General features: G+C 38.3%; 2 protein-coding genes across 5 annotated transcripts; both read left to right on the top strand.

The window, feature by feature from the left end:
* Window positions 1-1,373: 1,373 nt before the first annotated feature.
* On the top strand, window positions 1,374-19,406 carry LOC144651078 (transmembrane emp24 domain-containing protein 1-like). Of its 3 annotated transcripts, none has more exons than XR_013570255.1 (4): window positions 1,374-1,722; window positions 16,366-16,647; window positions 18,167-18,710; window positions 18,850-19,406. XR_013570255.1 is itself a non-coding variant. In XM_078510954.1 (3 exons), exons 1-3 carry the CDS (start codon window positions 1,552-1,554, stop codon window positions 18,383-18,385), a joined length of 672 nt encoding a protein of 223 aa, XP_078367080.1. In that variant the 5' UTR covers window positions 1,374-1,551; the 3' UTR covers window positions 18,386-19,406. The 3 variants fall into 3 exon arrangements, 1 of the variants encoding a protein (XP_078367080.1); XR_013570256.1 differs by having other exon boundaries at window positions 18,167-19,015; window positions 19,053-19,406; XM_078510954.1 differs by having other exon boundaries at window positions 18,167-19,406.
* On the top strand, window positions 7,255-14,410 carry LOC144651063 (uncharacterized). 2 transcript variants are annotated; one of them, XM_078510931.1, is made up of 2 exons: window positions 7,255-7,343; window positions 10,873-14,410. In XM_078510931.1, the coding sequence occupies exon 2, from the start codon at window positions 10,902-10,904 to the stop codon at window positions 13,938-13,940; it is 3,039 nt and encodes a 1,012-aa protein (XP_078367057.1). In that variant the 5' UTR covers window positions 7,255-7,343; window positions 10,873-10,901; the 3' UTR covers window positions 13,941-14,410. The 2 variants fall into 2 exon arrangements, with proteins under 2 accessions (XP_078367057.1, XP_078367058.1); XM_078510932.1 differs by having other exon boundaries at window positions 7,265-7,349; window positions 10,886-14,410.
* Window positions 19,407-20,019: the final 613 nt, after the last annotated feature.

Below are 20,019 nucleotides of genomic sequence, written 5' to 3'. Positions count from 1 at the left end.
CCCACCCATCTGAGCTGACTTACTTTACTTATAGCCTTCACTCATCATCATCACTTTGTTTACCCTCGGATTTGAAGAGTAGCTTATACAGCTAATATCTCCGAGCATTTCAACAGTACACAGCACGATGGGCAAAGACCAGACCACAACACCGGGAACTCCATGCCCTACTCCTCACGATAAGTGTGTGGGTTCTTTTACGTCCCCTGCTGACCATAACACTGAAGATGCAGGAGACGAGGCCTACGGTTTATCGTCCTTATCCGAGAAGATTAGAATATCTAACCATTTGCAGATGTAATTGCAAAGACAGCATATTCTCCTCAGTTATTTTAAGACCCTGAGTGTTGGTCCGGTCTGGGACTCGAACCCGAGACCTCCCGCACTGTAGTCCGTCGCTCTACCATCTGAGCTAACCGGTCGGCGGTACTCTGATGGAGGAAATGGGCCAGAACCCATCACCCCTACCAGTCCCAGTGAGAAGCGCGCCTTGCGGTAAAATTCCAAAATTTTACCCATTTGCAATACAATTACAGTCAGTAGCCACTAGGCTACGAAATGTAAAGGGTGCAAAAGTTGCATACCGTATTTACTCGAATAAGCGCCGCCCCCGAATAAGCGCCGCATTTGGGACAAAAAAGTTAATAAACGCCGCCCCCGAATAAGCGCCGCAGTCCCGATGCGGCGTTTATTCGAGGAATTCTGTGTTACTAATAACAGCACTCTACAAAGCAACTCTAAAACAAACTTAAAACATTTCTTTCCATAAAAAAGATGTTTTTCAGTTCCAAGTGATTGTTTTACTGCTCGCCCATTAGTTTTTCTATCCAACATTTGTACAATATGCAGTTACGAAGGCCGCGACCTTTGCCAGGACAGCTATCGCCACTTCTTTCTTCAGCACAAGAAAAATACTGACAATCAAAAAACGCAATTTTCAATTACTGTTAAAGATAAAATTCTTTGTGGCGTCCAAGTTTTAAATAAGCGCCGCCCTCAAATAAGCGCCGCCCTCGAATAAGCGCCGCAGTTGAGGCGCGAAAAATTTAATAAGCGCTGCGGCGCTTATTCGAGTAAATACGGTAGTCTTTTTGTTCATCGTGTCACGCAACAGGTAGTCGCGTGACAACCTAAAGAGGCTACAAATCCACTTTGCGTAGCCTTAATTTCAGACGTCTGAAATCTAGGCTACAATAAACGTCGAATTTTTAAAATCTATTCTTTCAAAGTCGCTGCTTCCTCGGACTACCGCTGCAAAAAGCTTGAAAGTAGTTTCTCGAATCATAAATCGCGCTCGTTTACGATCCCGTTGAATTTCGCCCGCATCCCGCAAAGACCCGCCAAGCAACAGGTATGCACAGAATCTTGGGAAGGAGGGCATCGTCTCGCAAGCGGACACGTATTCCTTTCTTATTCATATTGATGTTATGCAAAATGCTAAATTAACTAGCATCAATTTAGCATCTGCACTGCACTGTTAAGGCAGTTTAGTAATTGCTTCTCAATTTGTAGAGTTAGTTTAGTTTGTTTTTCGTGGTGATTTTCCCGGGTATGCGGTGGCCACCAAGACTCATCTTGCTCAGCATATTTCTACAATGGCTCATTTTGCTGCCTGTGTCCCGTGCGATGTTGAATGGCTTTACTACAGTAGTGGAAGCTGGAAAAGTGAATTGTTTTTACGAGAATATCGACAACAACAGAACTTTGGAAATGGAATATCAGGTAAGAGTTAGTTTAACTCTGGTTTAATAGTCACTATGTAGTGTAGTTCATCAATATGAGGGTGCTATCACTAAAGCTTAAGCTTATTTACTTTCGGCCTGCTGTACAAACTACAACCGTTTGTGATGAATTAAACAGAAAAATGAGACAGTAGAACTACAGTTTAACACGTAGAACTGTTTGTTTTCATTTTATCAGATGTTATTCGTTTGCGCCAAAAGTTGGCTTAATTTCAACAGTTTAAGACGAACAAACCTTCATTGTAGATGTTTAATCGAATTGACGACCGTATACTGAAGTTTCGAAATGAGATAAAAATATTGGTTATTTAATGCTAAGCAACTGATGGATTGCAGAAATATTCTTTTGTGTTACATTATTACACTTTCAATTGAGAAAAAAATTAATGCGTTTTCCTATAGTTTTAATGCTATATATTAACCCTCTAAACCCTTATTTTTATTAATTTTTTGTCTGCAAGTTATATCTGCTATAAATTTCTGTTGGGATCAGTAAATTATTAAATACAGCCGCTGGTTAGTTCCCTCTTTCCTTGGAAAATGTGAAGATTTTTGATACTTTGTAAATCCCATTAGTAAAAAGGTGAAGATAAACCCCAGTAAAAACAGGGACGACAGAGCCGGGGGGCTAGGGGAGCTTTAGCCCCCCCCCCCCCCCACTTTTACTGAAAAAATAAAAAATTAATAAGAGAAGAGTCTCTTAAGCCCCCCCCCCACTTCAAGTCACTAGTCAGCCCCCCCAGTTGGAAAAATGCTCCGCCGTCCATGAAAAATAGTTCAGTGAACTTCACAGAAAATTCAAAATACTACACTTATCAGTTGGGTATGCAATGATAAAGTTTCACGCCCAAGTTTTACTGTAAAAACTCTGCTGTTGCCAGGGGCAACAGAGCTAGTTTCCAATGGAAACATCTTGTGCTATTGACATCAGCAGTCTGTCACACTTTTCAGTGATTCAACTTTTGCGCGAACAGGACTGCTAAGGTCAATAACACTAGATGTTTCCAATATAAACTAGCTCTGTTGCCCCTGACTTCAGCAGAGTTTTAATGGTAAAACTTGTGTGCAAAACTTCTTTGTTGCATACTCAACTGCTAAGCATAGTACAAGGGTCTTTGAATGTCTTTACTTCTAGTGATTTTCAAAGATCTTGAAGGTTCTTGCAGGATCCTGCACAAAATGTTAATGTTCTTGCAATGATCCTGCAGAAATTCCAAGATTCTTTATCTTGCAAGGATCATCAAACAGCTTGCAAAATCTTGGAGAGAATTTCCTGGTAAAACTTGTGGTTCTTGAAAGATCCTTGCAAAGATCTTTGCCAAGATCTTTACAAGCTCCTTATTATATCAAGGATCTTTGTGGTCTTTCCAAAATCTTTTATTTATTCTTGAAAGACTTTCACCTTATCTGTAAGGATCTTTGGCAGGGTTTTATAGATCCTTAAAAATCTTGCACAATTTTTCACAATGGGAGTCATTTTCCGAGTCTTAGGCTCTTTAGATCTATTTTGGCTATTGCATCTCATTAAAGTATTGGAACTTGCCATTGTCACACAAAAAAGAAAAGTTCTTTCACATTCATGTAAAAATGAAAGTAATTATTTCACACATATGTGCAACAGTCTTGGAAATTATGTGCAAGCAGTTGTATATGTAACACAATAAAATGGTGTATGTAACGGTTGGGTTGTGTCATTTTACATTATGGTACATGTTAAAAGAGCATGAGGCAATACAATATATTCTAAGCCAAGCGAAAAGTGATGACAGTGCTGAAAAAAGGCTTCAAATTGCATTAAAATAATAACTTCTCCAATCATGTTCAATTCAGCACTTACTGTATTTTTATAAACCATATTATTTTTATAAAAACAAATAAAAGTTCTGTTCAGTTTTGCAGGCCACTTAGTAATCATAATAAACTTAATGGGCTAATACAGTTACAGGTTAAACCCAGTAGTTTACATGGTGGGCCATAAAGTAATAAAACCAAAATGTAAAGACTATTTAAATATGATATGGTTAGAAGAATTCACAATTTTTGTGAGACAAAAATTGTGTCACACGTCACAGTTAAGTTAATAATCTATGAGTGTTGACCATCACTTATTTTGGGCCTTTCTAAAGAGACATACAGGGCCTAAAAAGAAAAAAAGAAGGGTCTTCCATGCAGATAATAATAATAATAATAATAATAATAATAATAAATAATAATAATAAATTCATTTCTAGTGCATTACATTAAAAATCTCAATGCCCTTACAAGTAAAAATATTTTTACTTGTAACTACTTCCAGATCACCTTTTGTCACCCGGACCATAGTTAGCATAGTAGTACTAACTATGCCTCTCACTTTTCACATGTGGCTCTTGCCTGAGACCCAAAATAGGTGAGACTGCTTGCTGGCTAAGCCTAGGTCACTTGCCAGGCCAGTGCTTAAAGTTACACCATACATTTTCAAGAAACAAGGTTGAAAATGTTGAAACTTGTACAGTAGAATCCTTTCTTCTCAAACTGCCAAAAATAAGATGTACAGACAAAAAACCAACAGCTACAGGCTAACTGAAATGGTTGAAGTGATGAGAAACTGTGATGTCGACATTCACATTGTCAAACATCATAAATTAACAAACCACAGACTTGATTGAGACTTAACCTACACTGTAAACTACTTCCAATGACTGAGTCTAGAAATACAGTACACAAAAGCTTCTCAGCTGATGTCAAGGACTCCTTGTTGCTTAAATAGACAACTTATTGAATATTCACAACCTCAACAAAATTGACAAACAAACTTTTACTTGAAACAGAAAGCATTAACTGAAAATCACTCATTACTGAGTTAAACAAGACTTACAGCCAAAAACATTAGGGAAACTGACTAATTAATGCTATGCTTATGTTCAAACTGTCAAAATGTCAGCCACCAGATGAACTGCTGATACTCCAAGGTTTAAACTATTTGCCATGCTCCAAAAGATTGTTCGAAATATTTGCTGACCTTCTGATTACCATACAAAAGTCTTTTGTATCTTTTGTCTTTTGTATGTATATAGTGGTAATTGTGCTTTCACCACCAGACATTATTTCTTGACAGTATTGCAAAATATCGAGATCTTTAAACCTCAAACGGAAAGATCAAACTGCTTTGATTAATCTGCTACATACGTAATGACATCAAATCTATTCTCCACAACAGAGTGCAGGAAAAACAAAAGGTAAGTCTATTCCTGCCATTTTTAATTTCTTTTAATAGTTTGGTTCCCATCTATAATACCTTTGTAAACAAAACTGTTAAATTAACATTGTTTTTGGCAAGTTATCCTCTTTCTACATCTCTAAAAAGGTTTGTGTGTCTATTTAGTTCATCATCCAACATTTCACAGCTCTGTTTCTATTATAAAGTTCTGTAATAAATTTCTTGACATGTGACAAATTCAACTCTCAGCTTATATTTTGCCATTACACAACCCTGGTTCTCTGCTGTCTTAGTTGTGAGATTGCAAATAAATTCTTTTTATTGGAAACTATCCGACAATCAGTAAACAAAGTACAGCATTTACTGTATTGCAACATTTATTGTTGGCAAGATTTCTGTATAACACCACACTAAATATTTAATAAATAATCAGTGAATAAACCGTACAATTTTGTAAGTCACTCTTGTTCTATTCATGTCATTCGATCATGACTGGTGTTCCTGCATCTTTCCCAGTATCAGTTCCCAGTATTATTCTTGAAAACTCCACCTGAAGTCTGCAGTTTGTTTTTGGTTTTTGTGTCTTGAAACTCAAAGGCCTCAAATACAAAGTTAAGGTTGTATGACATGTAAAACAAGGAGAGAAGAGAAGGAGGAGCTATGGATATGATATGTGCATCAAAAGGGGGATATAAAATTTCAGAGCAATAATTTTCTATTTTTTAGACATAAGATACAAGAAAATCAAAATTAACATAATTTGGTATACAGTAAAAACCCACGAGTAAGAACCTAACATTTAAGATCCTTTTAGGCTAAAGTTTACAAATTAGACGCCATAATTTTTTTACATAAACACTTGTGTGTTATGCAAACTTTATACAAATAATACTAGGCCGAATACCACTAAAAGTGCTATTAGCAACAATGTAAATTTTTCCTCACAAAATAAGAACCTAAATAGCCTAAATTTGAGTCCAGGGGGGTACTCCGGCTTGTAAATGACGGGGATGATGGAAGGATTTTTTTGGGTTTGAAATTAATTTTGATTCCAGGATTTTGTTGGGTTGGAAAATTTGGCAAGTATTTTTTTGGGTAACTTGATTTAAATAGGGATTTTTGGGGTGTTAATAACGAACTAAATTGCCTTGGCCTATTTATGGTATGATGAAAAAACAGAGCGTTCAATTTTTTATGATTTTCTTTGTGTTATATTATTGCCCCACCTGGCAATTTAGGGGTAATTTGACAGGGGATTTTTTTTTTTTTTTTTTTTTTTTTTGGGGGGGGGGGGGGTATTTTTGGTCCAGGGATTTTTTTGGGTAATGTCGGAAGACTTAGGGATTTTTTGGGGTCCTGAGTTTTGCGTCCATTCGATCATGCCCGTCGTTTACAAACCGTACCCCCCTGGGAATTTGAGTAACTATCATTTATGTAAGAACCTGTTTAGGCTAACCTGGAAAAACTAGGTTCTTGCGGGTTTTTACTGTATAACTGATAGGGAGAATGAATGCACTGAAAAAGGTAACTAAATATAACAATTATTATTACAACTGTGATACAATAGCCACCTCTGTTTATAGCTGAATATAAGAATGTTGCCAAGAAAAATGACAAAAGCTTTGCATGTCTTAGCCCATAAACCACAGGGCAGTAAATTCCCTGAACAAAATATCTGTGGTTATTGAAATATCATCTGTGACTCAACTTCAACTTCAACTTTATTACTTCCATCACTTACATAAATAATTTATAAATATTTTTTGTAAAAAATCAAAAGTGATAAGGAGTCTACAGAAAAGCAGAAATGCTTGAAACAGTAAACCCCCTAAGCGGTCATTACATAACTTAAACTGACTCTTTTCATAAGGATTGAGGAAGATGCGATTGAAGAATTAGATGGCAAGAGGGATTCTCCTGCAACATTACACCAGCATAATAATTTCTAATAATTTGCCAAGGATAACCCGAGTCTTTTGTCTCGATCTCCCAATAAAGTAAAGCTTTTAGGGTGGAGTCAGGAGATACATGATTTTTCCAACCAGGTGGTGTCCGTGAAAAAAAATCCTCTCTCCTCCCATCTAGTTTTTGATGAAATTCTTGTCCTCTTTTTCCAAACTATGCTTTTACTTTTCATTTCATACTAATAAAGGTTACCAGAAAAAAGGAAAATACTTCTTTTAAAATTGTAAAGCGAGGACTTCTCATTTTCCATGCACTGTCACGCACAAGATCGACACGTTTTATGAAGAGCAAAAAAAAACTTAGTAGGGGAGGTAAGGAAGAAAGTGTTTGCCTCGTGGAAGGTGCGGTAGCTCAGGCGTGACGAATTGTCAAATTATGGACAACGAAAGACAAAGAGAGAAGACCTTTTGTGGCGGCCAAATTTCGTTCTTTATCAGGTAAGTGTTAATTAGGATAAGTTTCTATTGTTTAATTCGTTAACTAAACGTGTTATTTTAGCTGAAACCAGTCGAAAAATTGCCAAATATGTCGATTTTCCAAGCTTGTAGATCAAGCGTTCCCGGACAACCTGCGAGCAGAGCGAAAAGGAAGACGTTTTGGCGGGAAGGGAAAATGTATTTACAAGGAAAGGTTTATCCCCGGCGGATTATCGCTATTTTACCGAGATGATTATTATGATTCATGCCAGTATGTTCTGTGAAATTACTTATTCAAAACCTGAGTACTATTTTGCATTTATTGGTTGGTAAACAAGTTGGAGATAGATTTTACGATGTGGGTCGGATCACCCTGCGAGCAGAGCCACTTCTTTTTCCACTGATATACTTGAGAAGAAGGGGCTCTGCAAGAATCGTGTAAAATCTTTGTTGAGCATGCGCGACGTTTACGCGATGCTTGCGCGTTTAGCTTGCGCGAGGACCACTTAATCTTAACATGCGCGCGCGGAATGGCGTGTCGGATCGTACACGACATTGTGAACAAAGTGTTTGTTTTACAAGTTCTTTTCTTCGAAAAGCGTCTGAGTTCCCTCAGTAAAAACAGGTCGAGCACCGCTTGAGGTCGTATTAGTGACTTTATGGTAGAGATGTGCTATTTAAACCGTGAAATTTCTTCTTGGTTTGCGAAAAAACGAGATCTTAAAACACAAGCTGCACGCGCGCAAAAACGGTAGCAGATGGCGAGAGCAATCGTCAGCTCTAGTGCTTTCGAGAGCGTACTGTGGGCTCCGTCTTGGCCATTAGTTTCTCCAAAAATTAATGCCCGCACAGCAAAACCCGGTTTAATCCGGACTGACCAGCCCAAACTTTGGGGCTGCGGCGACTTCAAAGAAATGACACGATTCACGCAGAGCCTCTTTCTACTTCCCAAATCTCAACCGTAGGGAAGTTAAAAGAGGCTCTGCTCGCAGGGTGGGGTCGGATATATAAAGAGGATTGGGTGGGGTCTGAAATCTCAGTTATCAGTGAAATTTTCGGCGATTTCTCTGCTATCAGGTAGAATTTCAGCCCATTTCTCAGCTATCAGTAAATTTTTCAGATTTCAGGGCTCAACAAGCAGTTAAAAACGCGTCATTTTTCAGCTGACAGTTAATATTTTGACACCAGAGTAAACCGACACCGCGGCAAAATGCACTGCGCATGGGTGGAAAATTAACATCCGGTCAGTTTTGTATTTCCGGTTGACTATGTAATCCAGTCGCGTAAATACAAAATTCCCGTAAGAAATAGCAAAGAAACTTAAAGAAAAGAATGGTCTCTTTCAAAAGTTTATTTGTTTTTGTAGCTTCGTACTTTTGCACCATGGGGTTTCCTGTTTGCATCAACATTGAAAATGAGACTTGAAGTTTGCAGGTCGCTAGCGCTCGATAGTCGACAGCGGCAATTCGTTTTTATGGTTTCTATTACTTTTCCCGCTTTAAATTGCTCGCAAATTAAAGGGCGACAAATGAGAAAGAAAAACTACGTAAAACCAAAATAAAGAACCACTGAACTTTCAGGTTTAGGCGAGTTAGATAATTCTTGCCTTTACTGAGAAAAAAAAGTCACAAACAAGAAAGAAAACAACATTTGCTCAGTGTTTGCTTGGTTCAACAAGAATGAATTGAGTCTTCGATCGATACCATACCCCCGTACTACCTGGAGTTTTTGCTGGATTGAAAGCTGTTAGCCAAGAAGCTAAACAAGTTTATAATGTGTTTTCATTCAAGACAAAGGCAATTTGATTTCTTAATCCTCCTCACAAGGTCGAATATTCGTCTACTTGGCGGACTGTTTTCCACATTTCCAGTCCGTGTGGCTGCCTCACGCACGAACACGAAACTTGCAGATTCGCACATGGCGGTTAATTTACCAAACTTTCAGACTATCGTACCGGTTCTCTCTCTTTAATCTGAAAGGAAAAGCAGAATCATAGACTTGTTTTACAACTTGCTTTAAACGAAAAACCGAATAATTAAAAATTGGAACTCACTGCCGGGTGTAATCAAACTGAGTTTTTATACCTCTGAACAAAAAACAAACACAAAGCGACTGTGTGCTCTCATTTCCCAAAAGATATAAAGGCCCGAAGTTTTAGGTTAAATAAATGTAGAACTGAAAATAATCAAAGCTATGAATGATCTTAGGTGAAACTGGCAAGTAAAACTTCGCCTTCCCGCCTTGTGTGAAAACTTAAGCTTAGTAATATTATAAAAGCTCATCTACTGCTCAAATTCAGAATCAAAACCTTAGTGAATCTGCGACTTACCTTTTCTAAATCTATCGAGTATTGTTTCAGTCATATTTAGCTTGTAATCCACGACGACAGCAGATTAAAACACCGCAATTCACGAAGCAAAACAACTAAACGTAGGCAATGATTGACCTTGAACGGAAAGCGTGACGAGTGTCGACGAGTGAAGCCCGTTGAGTGACTGCAAAGGCGACCGGAAGTGCTAAATTCAGCGCATGCGTAGACGTTCTGCCGCGGTGTTGAGTAAGCCCCAATTTCTGTAATATGTGATTATGTGAATTAAATATTTCTGAAAAATTTACGAACTGCGACCTTTTTATTAAGACAAAAGATTTTACTGATTCAGTCTGAGAGAAGTGTCTTGTCGTTTTTTGTGACAACTGTCAACCCTTGGCAAATCTGCAGGGAAAACTTTATGCATGTATCAATGTTAAGCTGCTGAGGGGGGAGGCCGGGCATAGGCCGGGCATTTGAACTTACCTGAGACTTTCTGATCAAATGCCTAACCCCAGGGCATATGTGGATGTTCAAAAGAGTCACTTAACGTCAATAAAATGTTATAAGAAAGTCCAATAAAATGGTCAAAAGTCCCCACTACGGGCAAATACTTGCTGTCAAATCCCCCGCCTATCCCCGGCCTCCCCCTCCCCCCCCCCCAGCGGCTTAACATTGATAGGTGCATTACACACAAATGTAGAAAAAATTCACACTTTATAGCTCCTCACATTTTGTCAGTGAAGATTTTATCTTAATGTATCTTAAAATTTATAACGTTGTACAAAAATAATTTGAAGTAAAAATCTAATACAGTAAATGGTTTGAACCCAGGAGTATCAGTAGTTCGTATAGTGTGATCGTCCGGGTGAGAGTAGTTCTGAGAAGAACTTGTTGGTGACTGACGTTTCGACAACCTGAGCGGAAGTCATCTTCAGAGTTACATCACGGCTTAACTGACCAGTCAGCTTCAACGGACCAGACTTATAACATCATCGACTGACAACAACTTTTCACTTGACTCTGAAGATGACTTCCGCTCAGGTTGTCGAAACGTCAGTCACCAACAACAGTTCTTCTCAGAACTACTCTCACCCGGACGATCACACTATACAAACTAAAAATCTAATGTTATAAATTTTCATGGCATAGCTCCATAATTGGATTTTTGTGCATAAATTAAAAATATTTCTGAAAAAATGTAAACAAAGTTTAACCACCAAACATTTTCTCCTTTGACAGCAATAACAGCCAGCAGTCAAACTTGTAGTATGGCCAGCAAAGAGTACACACCAGAGGAGCTTAATTATTTCCGTGTTTGTTACATTACCACCAACATCATCCGTGATGGCCTGAACACGCTGTTCAAACAGGAATGGGACCGAATCCATAGCGGAAGGCTGGGTGTGTGGCAAGACACTGCTAAGAATGGCAAAGATTTTTTTCTCAATGAATCAAAGAGAAGTCGGCGAAAAAATTCAAGAGTTTTGAAGGTTATTCAGGGAGGAAAGTCAGGGAAATGGGACTGTACATGTCTTTTCTTTGCCATTCTCTATTCTGACTCGCTTGGGCCGCATTTAAGTCCAGCAGTTGCTGGAAGTGTTGATGATTTACGAGATTTCCGCAATAATGCATTTGCACATCATTCTGAAGGCAGTATCTTGGAAACTGACTTTCAAGCATATGTTACCACAGTCTCAAAAGTGTTCAACTCCCTGCATCTTGACACAAAAGAGCTGCAGAGAATAAGTAATCAAAGGAATTTTCCTACTGTGGAACTACAAATACTTCAAGAACAAGTTCGTGTCTTGGAAGATGAGATACAAGGTAAACCTAAATCCTTCAGCATCTTGCCACTGCGACCATCTCACGAAGTTGTTGAGCGGAAAATGGAAGTTGAAGATATAATGCAAAAGTTCACAGACCTCCAAAACACCAATGAGGATGGCTCCATTGTTACAGTTTATGTCTCGGGCAATCCAGGATGTGGCAAAAGTCAGATCGCTCGAGAAGTTGGCAAGCAGTTCTTTGAAAGAGAAGCTGCCAAAAGTGACCATGACAGCTGCACACTTGTGATGACCTTGAATGCTGAAAATGAGCAGTCCATGCTGGATTCTTACTACAAATTTGCCCGCGAAGTTGGCGTTACTGAATACTCATTAAACAGTATCACAGGAGGAGATTCAAAGTTGATGCCATTTGAGAAGATTTCTCATCTCAAAACACTTGTTTCTGCTAAAGTGCAAAACTATTCCAACTGGCTGCTCATATACGACAATGTTGATGAACTAAGAAGCATGAGAAATTGGTGGCCTGATGAAGATTGGGGTGCCTGTGGACAAGTTCTTGTTACCACCCAGGACAGTACTTACCTACCAGTTGCTGATCCTCTTTGTCAGCATGTTTCCCTGAGTCAAGGAATGCAACCTGATGATGCTATCAAGCTTCTACGGAGCATTAGCCAGTTTTCATGTGATGGTGATGAAGAACAGTTAGTCCTGAATGCATTGGATCATCAACCCTTGGCAATTGCCTGTGCAGCACTCTATGCTCACTTCATTAACTCAGGCGAACCACAGAATCCTGGTAAAATTTGGGAAAACTACCTCAAGAAATTGGAAACTTTAAGAAAGCGGATGTCCACAGAGACTGTTTATGAAAGGACAAGCAGGAGTTACCGATCTTCCATGACATCTGCTGTCACACTGGCATTGGAAAAACTGGTACAAAACAAGCCTTTTGAACATGTGGTTCAGTTTTTGGCTCTGGGTGCTCCTGCACCTGTTGACATTGATCTCATTGTCAGTTTCGTGATGAAGCAGGACCCAGATTGTGACGAGGACCTGACTGCTGCTGAAATTTCCAAGTGCTCCTTACTAATGGAGCTTTGTCCAGATGACAGTTCAAGAAGGCTCATCAAGATGCACCAAGTTGTACATGATGTCTTTAGGAAACACCTTCTTCAGAACTCTAGTAAGGAGCAGATTGCAGCATTAATTCTGATGTATATTGAAGCAATTTCCTCCTCTGCCCAACATGACCCACTTCATTTTGACCTGGAATTTCATATTACTTCACAAATGATGGTCCCTCATCTGGAAAGGCTTGCTTATGCTATCTCGAGAAAAGAGTTTCAAGACCAGTACATCAACGATACTGGGAACACAACCAGAGATGTGAGCAATCTACTACAAAATACTTTCTTCAGTTTTGGTGACATTTGTAGAAAACATTTTTTCCTGTGGGCAGCCCAGGAATATTTCAACTATGCCATTCAAATTGCCAGGAATGACTGTGATGGTGCAGATGTAAGCAAAGTCAACTTTATTGCTACTACCTTAAACAACCTAGGTCTTGTTTATCATGAGAATGGATATTATAAGGAGGCGGAAGACTACCATATGCATGCTCTCAAGGTCTTTAGAGAACTACACCCACGAAGCCCAACTCCTCAGATTGCAGATTCTCTCAACAAATTGGGAAATGTTTTCTTCAGTTGTGGTGAGATTGAAAAAGCAAAGGATCACTTCCAGAAGTCTCTTGAGATAAGAGAAAAGCTTTATGGCCATGAGAATGCCAATGTTGCTGCCACACTTTCCAACCTTGGATCTGTACACAGTGAGATGGGTGACCTGGAAACTGCAGGTGACTTTTTCCAAAGATCACACACTCTGAGAAAAAAGATTTATGGACAAGAACACCCTTGTGTTGCAGATTCTTTGAGTAATCTTGGTATCCTGTGCAGTAAAATTTGCTCCCATGACAAGGCAATAGAGTACCATGAGCGTGCACTGGAAATGAGGAAGAAACTTTTCTTTGAAGATCATGGACTGATTGCTGATTCATATAATAATCTTGCTCTGGCATACAAGTTTGCTGGTCAACTCAAGCAAGCAAAAGATTGCTTTGAATCAGCATTGTGCATCAGAGAGAAAATATCAGGCAAAGAACATCCAGCAGTTGCAGCTGTGCTGAATAATCTTGGTGTCCTGTGCATGGAAGTGGGTGAATTAGAGAAGTCCAAATTTGTTCTACACCGTGCACTGCAGATAACTCCCTGGAAATATGAGCATAACCTTGAATTGGTATATGAACGTTGCAAGGAATTTGACAATCCAGATAAAAATTTTGTTGCAGCAAACCAAGACCCAGAGCTTGAAGGATTTCTTGCAAATGATAAGCCTGGTGAGGAGTTTGTCCTCCATTATTCATATCCTGTTGCACAAGCAGGACACTCATGTCCTGATCCTTCTGATCTCTTTCCTCTTGAGGAGTACGCCATCACACCTGCATCAGATCCAAAACCATGAGCTGTTCTATCATCTGATCTCTTTGGATCATCACCACTTCATGAAACAGTTGTTAGTGCTAAGGCCAAAGGAAAAGAACGGAAAAGACAGCCAGAGGGAGGACACTGTTACTAATTGTTAAAGAAATGTTTCACGCAAATATGAGCTATTTTTTTTTATTGTTCTTTATGCTTTGTTCTCTTTGGAGTGTTTCAATGTTTGAATGTAAGAAGTTTATTCACAGTTGATCCAAACTCACTAGCAGCACAAACATTTCCTTTTGAAACTGATTTTAGATGACCTGCACTTGTAAGCAGGATTTTCCATGTGATGCAAGTGAAACAAGGATAAGGTTGAGACTGACCAAGCTTTTAAAGTTATATTAGAAATTGAACCTTACATCATTGTAAACTGTTAAAGGATCATGTTGAAACTCATTGAAACTAACATAATTAATGCAAGATTTAGATGAGCAATTAAAGTGCTTATTAAAAGTTTGTCAATAAATCAGTGGTTATCTTTTAATTGACTTAATGAATTAAGGATGTGTGCCATTTCTTAGGGATTGCATGGTGTTCAAAACAATCTGTACACTACTGTCTGCCAGCCTATACCCATTAATTTGATTGAGGTTTTTTAAATATCAGAAGTGAAAGATTTGAAACTGCACTTGAATCCCAACTACCTGTCCCTTCTTGGGGAATCACAAATTGTTTGAGTAACTGAGGGTAAAATAGTAAGAAAATTATCTGTTGGGGAATCGAAAAGAATTGAGTTAGCAGAAGGGTATAGTTATTGGGTGTTTGAGTTACCGGTATTGGGAGTTAACTGTACCAATGTTCAGGTCATCCACCCTGCAAGGTCATTCAGTTGGCATAATTTGCAACTTTCTTATCTTTTGCCTGACAGAAAAAGTTCTTCAACACACGAAACACTTGTATAACAAAATGAGCTGGAAGTAGCTGAGTAAATTTATCTTTCAAACATTTCTAAATTTATAAGTACTAGCAATTTAATAAACAGTGCAATGAGATGTTCATAATTTCTATAAAATGCAAAAGCCTTCTATCATGCACTGAACATTTCTTGTCTTCAGGTCATGAAAATTCCCTGCTATGCATGAGAGAGCAGAATATTTTCTCCGAAAATTTACTGGCTCAAGTTTGCTTTTGATGGTGAGACATATGGCATAAGTCTTCGTATAGCTGACTTCCGGCCATGAGAAATTTAAGATCAAGTGGTTTCTAACCAACATGAAATAAATTTCATGTGTTGTCTTTTATCTGAACAGACAATTTGGTTTACGAGTTGAGAAGAGGAAGCACTTTAGAAGAAAGTGGCTGAAAGCCATATGTGAACATTGATGGGAACCATTCTAACCAAAGGGCCTATCATTGCTATAAGGCAGCATTTTGGGCCATATTCCATTTCCTACATTTTTTAGTTTCAATGACCTAATGGCAGCATTCATCATCCTTCATCCTTTCTATGCCCATGGGATGCATAAGGCAGCATTTGTTTACAGCACTCAAAAGCTGTCAGATTTATCAGACTTTGTTTATTGATAGTGACTGATAATATGAAAATAAAGAAATACCCTGTGAGAAAAGTTCCCTTTGATCTGTTTTTTCAAGTAGAATCAAAGGGAACTCAGCTTGCAGGGGACACTTTGTGTAAAGAATGAACTTGTGAATATCCTAAAATTAGCGAAGTAGAAATTCAATTATAATTAATTAAAAACTAATTTAAAAAGTGAGAAGAAGATAAAGCAAGGCTAAATTTATTAACAGCTTAAGTATATGCTGACACAAAACCCTGTCGTATCCAATCGACCATTCGTGATCAAACCCAATCATTCGATTGGGTTCCGTAGTCGAACATAATCAAACTCACAATAAAATTTGGTCAATCGAACAAAATCGAACGTTCGATTACCGTACAGTCAACAATGGAACAAAATTGAACATTCGACTACTGAACAGTCAACAATCATACCCAATTGAATGTTCAATAATTACTGAACTCCTGTTGGTTTATATTGTGGACATTTTGTATGGTGCACCGTCCCCCTTATTAGTCCTGCATGATCTACTTATGAAAAGACAGATTCAAAACAATTGTAACTGGTTGATTGGGTTCAATTGATTTTTGGTTTGATCTTGTTCGATAGGACACACCGGGAATAAGCTCCTTAAATAGTTATAAGGACTGCACCCCAAGCCCTCTGTGATGGCCCACAAAGGGATCTTGGAGAGTTCACGAGGGCTCCTTTGTGCACTAACCACTGAGCTACTGAGAACTCTAGTTGTGAGCAGTGGGCTGTGTGACACAATGACTGCATCACACACATATTATGTGAATGAACACACATTATTATTATATTTTAACTGCATCACGCAGTTATATGATACTTTCAGAGTAAATAAATGTTGTTTTAATCCCCCAGGTGGTAGAAGGAGGAGGAGAAATGGACATTATCTTTCAAGTGATCTCACCCAATGGAGCACTGTTGGTGAACGATGAAAAGAAGACAGATGAAGTGCATACTCTCCAGGCTGCTGAGAATGGCGTGTACGCATTCTGTTTTGATAATTCATTCAGTACATTGGCAGAGAAGATTGTCTATGTGGACTTAGGACTTGAAAATGATGAATTGGACAACTGGCTTACAACACTGCAGGGAGATACAGGCTTAGAAGAGCAAGAATTACAAGTAGAGAGCATCAGGGTATGCACTTGTTAAAATCAATTTATTGAATTGTTATTTATATAATACAAACAATAATAGTTTACAGCCACTTGGAACTCGTGTTTGAAAAAAAGTAACCATACAGGTTGACTAACAGTGTAATATTACCAGACAAGGGCATTGTTCTATTTGTAATGCAAGACATTATGAACTCATGTCATGCCCCCCATGTTAATGCAGCTTATTCATACTAGGCATCACACCAAAAGGGTTGGTTTTCACTGAAATTAACCACAGGGATAAGTGTATGAAGAAATTTTGAAGTGACACTCATTCCTCTTAAGACTTATGTTGTCTTTGTCTCATTGTGCTTATGCTTATTTCTAATGAGGACAGCATAAGAAACATCTGTGTGTTTTTCTTCTCATGCACTTCTGCTCATGGCTTTACTTATGCTCAGTGAAAACCAGGAGGGAAAGAAAAAATACTGCCCAAAAACTGTGGAAGACACACCAGTAAGAAAAGAGGGCCATAAAAGGAGAATGAATTCTGCATTGCTTTCACAATTATGCAAAAAAATGATTGGCTTTCTTTAAAGGTTTTGTTGATGTTCGGGATAACCTGGAAAGGTTTCTATCACCCATATCATGACCCACATGCATCAGGAAAATTTTATCTTGGTTTCAAACAAAATTATATTCTTTGACAGAATAAATGAGATTTTTTGCACAGCAGAGAGAAATAAGTGTTAATACGATTCTTAACATAAGCCCTGAATTCAGGTTTTGTTCTCCAATATTTGCTTACCGGTATGTTAATTGGTGGGCTTTTGGTGAGGATCGCATCAACGCTTCATCCTAATACAGTGCTATAGCAAGAGTAAAATAAGTGGAGGGGCCAAGGGGGGGGGGGGGGGTTCTGGGGAAACTTTTGAAATCTAGAGACTTGGAAATGCTATTTCCAGCGTTCTCCAAGAGCAATTATCTGTGATTCACACATATCGCGAATTATTTACTTCCTACACCGTCTCAGCAAACCAATGCACATTGAAGAGAGTATAACACTTGCAACCTCAATTACAAAATAGAAAACAGACTGTCTCTGTATCTTAAAACCAGCAAATGTTTCACCTTTCAGAGTCATCTTAGTAAGTTCGTAGTTATTTAACTGTCTGAGTTACCTTAGAGGCAAACATAGACTTCATTGGCAGGTCGTTTTTTGAAAACTTCAGCAATGTCGAATCCGGAGGTGTCGTACCCCATTGCCTGCACCATCTCTGGAAGCAGGGTTGGGCTTCTAGCTTGTACTGCTGCAGGTCAGTATCCCCGTACACGACCACAAAAATTTTATTTTTAACATTTTATACAGGTCTGATTTTACTTTTAGAGAAAAAAACTGGGGGGGCACCCCGGCCCCTCCCTTTGCTACGGCACTGTAATATATTCTTTATCAATATAATTTATCTTTATCTTTGCCTGACCAAATTCTCCTAAAAAACATGATTTGTTAGCAAGTGCCACTCTAACAAATTTTTATTTCTGTATGTTTCTCCTGGCAGGCAATACTTGATAATATAAGATTACAGATGGAAAAAGCCCAGGGTGACCAGACGTACTTGACAAAGAAGAATTTTAAAAACCATTTTGTTGTCACCAGGAGTGGAAACAGAGTATTTTGGTGGTCACTTATACAAAGCGTCGCTCTCATTGGAGTGGCAATATGTCAAGTACTCATTGTGAAGAACTTCTTTGGTACCGGTTCTGGTCAAAAGATTTGAACACTTTGTTTTATGCTAGATCTCTCAAGTTTTAAATTAAGTTAATCATAATTCCAGATGGTTCTTTCTTTCTTACATTTTTCATTACAAGTCCTGTCAGTTTCCAAGGACAGTTTGAGTTACATTTTCAAATATTCTTCTCTTGTGTTACGAGCCTTGTAGAACTGGTAGAGCATTTGTCTGTTTCATGGCAAAGATCATGAGTTTGGCCCTTGTTGGCAGGACACAGAATTTTCTCCAACTAACTTGTGACACTAACTGATTTATTTACATCTTTCTTGGAAATAAAGTCAGTTAACTATCATAATATTAATAATTTTTTTAAGTTTTCAAATTGAACAATTCTCTCTTCACAAGGTTTCGATGGTCAGAGGACTAACTTGTGACACTAACTGATTTATTTACATCTTTCTTGGAAATGAAGTCAGTTAACTGTCATAATAATATATTAATAATTTTTTAAGTTTTCAAATTGAACAATTCTCTATTCACAGGGTTTCGATGGCCAGGGGAAAGTTTGTTTGCTTGTATGTTTGTTATATCAAGGCTAGGAATAAATCAGAATAAATAAGATGAAATCAAACCACAGGAATGCTTACATACAAAGTAGGAATTAACATGGGTTTGTTTGTAAGTTCTTGGATTGGCTGGTGTAAGAAAACAACAGTAGGATTTCAAACATTTGTTGTTCAAAGAAAAATCCCTTGCAAATAGAAACAGTATGAAACTATTTTGCTATGACATGATAACATTGTTAATGTTACCTTTTTTATAACATTAGTGCTGGCAGAGCCCGAAAAGATATTTGTCAGTGAAGGTTTGACTGTATTAAAATGTATACTTTGCAGTTTACTTGCTTAATATTTCTTACACTACTTTGTTTCAGTTTTTGACAGTCAGTAGACCAAATAGATAGGGACAGTGCTAGCATACTCTTTTGAGAATTTTTATCAAAATATAAATCAGGGGCCTATCTGGTCTAAGATCATTATTAAAGGTCTCTACCAGTGCTTCAAAATCACCTGTAGTGTTGTTTTATTACCAACATAGAAATTACCGTAACACTTGCAAATTGTGCATTGATAGTAGAACTACTGCTTATGAGATGCTGGAATTTTCGGTTTGAATAGATAATGCTAAGTTTCAGGAATTCCAGTTGGAACTAATGGACAACCACCAAAGGTTGTCCTGTGATTTTCAGTTGGAATGTACCAACTGGAATTTCCTTTACCATTTTCACGGTCTCCCAGTTCCAGTCTCCCATCAACGGAAAACAATTAATAATATTGATAAAAGATACCGAATTATTAATGGTAAGTACCGGTACCATCTCTTTCAGTTGGTTTGGTTGGTTGGTTTGTTTGCAGATTTCGGAGAAAACCTTAGGTTTTACCATTCGGTATAGCCGGTTCCTATCGACAAAGGGTAAACACGGGCCAGAACTCTGGATTGAGGGGTCTAGGTTCAAGTCCAGGCTGGAGTGAATGCCTTGTGTTTTAGGGCAAGACTATGCCATGGACTCAAATAGGCCTTATGCATGATAACATCATGAGCTCAAAATTCACCACCAAGCCTCGTTAACGCAAATTATTCCCAACCTTTCGCCACCTTCACGTAGTTTACACAGGGGTATT

The sequence above is a fragment of the Oculina patagonica genome, chromosome 4, assembly GCF_052425735.1.
Source record: "Oculina patagonica isolate OP01 chromosome 4, crgOcupat, whole genome shotgun sequence".
NCBI classification, from domain to species: domain Eukaryota; kingdom Metazoa; phylum Cnidaria; class Anthozoa; order Scleractinia; family Oculinidae; genus Oculina; species Oculina patagonica.
Note: the sequence above shows the minus strand (reverse complement) of the source record. Positions and strands in the feature narration are given on the sequence as shown.

Excerpts from the sequence above, each read along its gene's own strand:
- LOC144651078 (XM_078510954.1), top strand. The coding sequence starts at position 1,552 with ATGCGGTGGCCACCAAGACTCATCTTGCTCAGCATATTTCTACAATGG. Across the intron at positions 1,723-16,365 it reads CTTTGGAAATGGAATATCAG|GTGGTAGAAGGAGGAGGAGA; the intron begins GTAAGAGTTAGT and ends TTAATCCCCCAG. Across the intron at positions 16,648-18,166 it reads TACAAGTAGAGAGCATCAGG|GCAATACTTGATAATATAAG; the intron begins GTATGCACTTGT and ends TTCTCCTGGCAG.
- LOC144651063 (XM_078510931.1), top strand. The coding sequence starts at position 10,902 with ATGGCCAGCAAAGAGTACACACCAGAGGAGCTTAATTATTTCCGTGTT.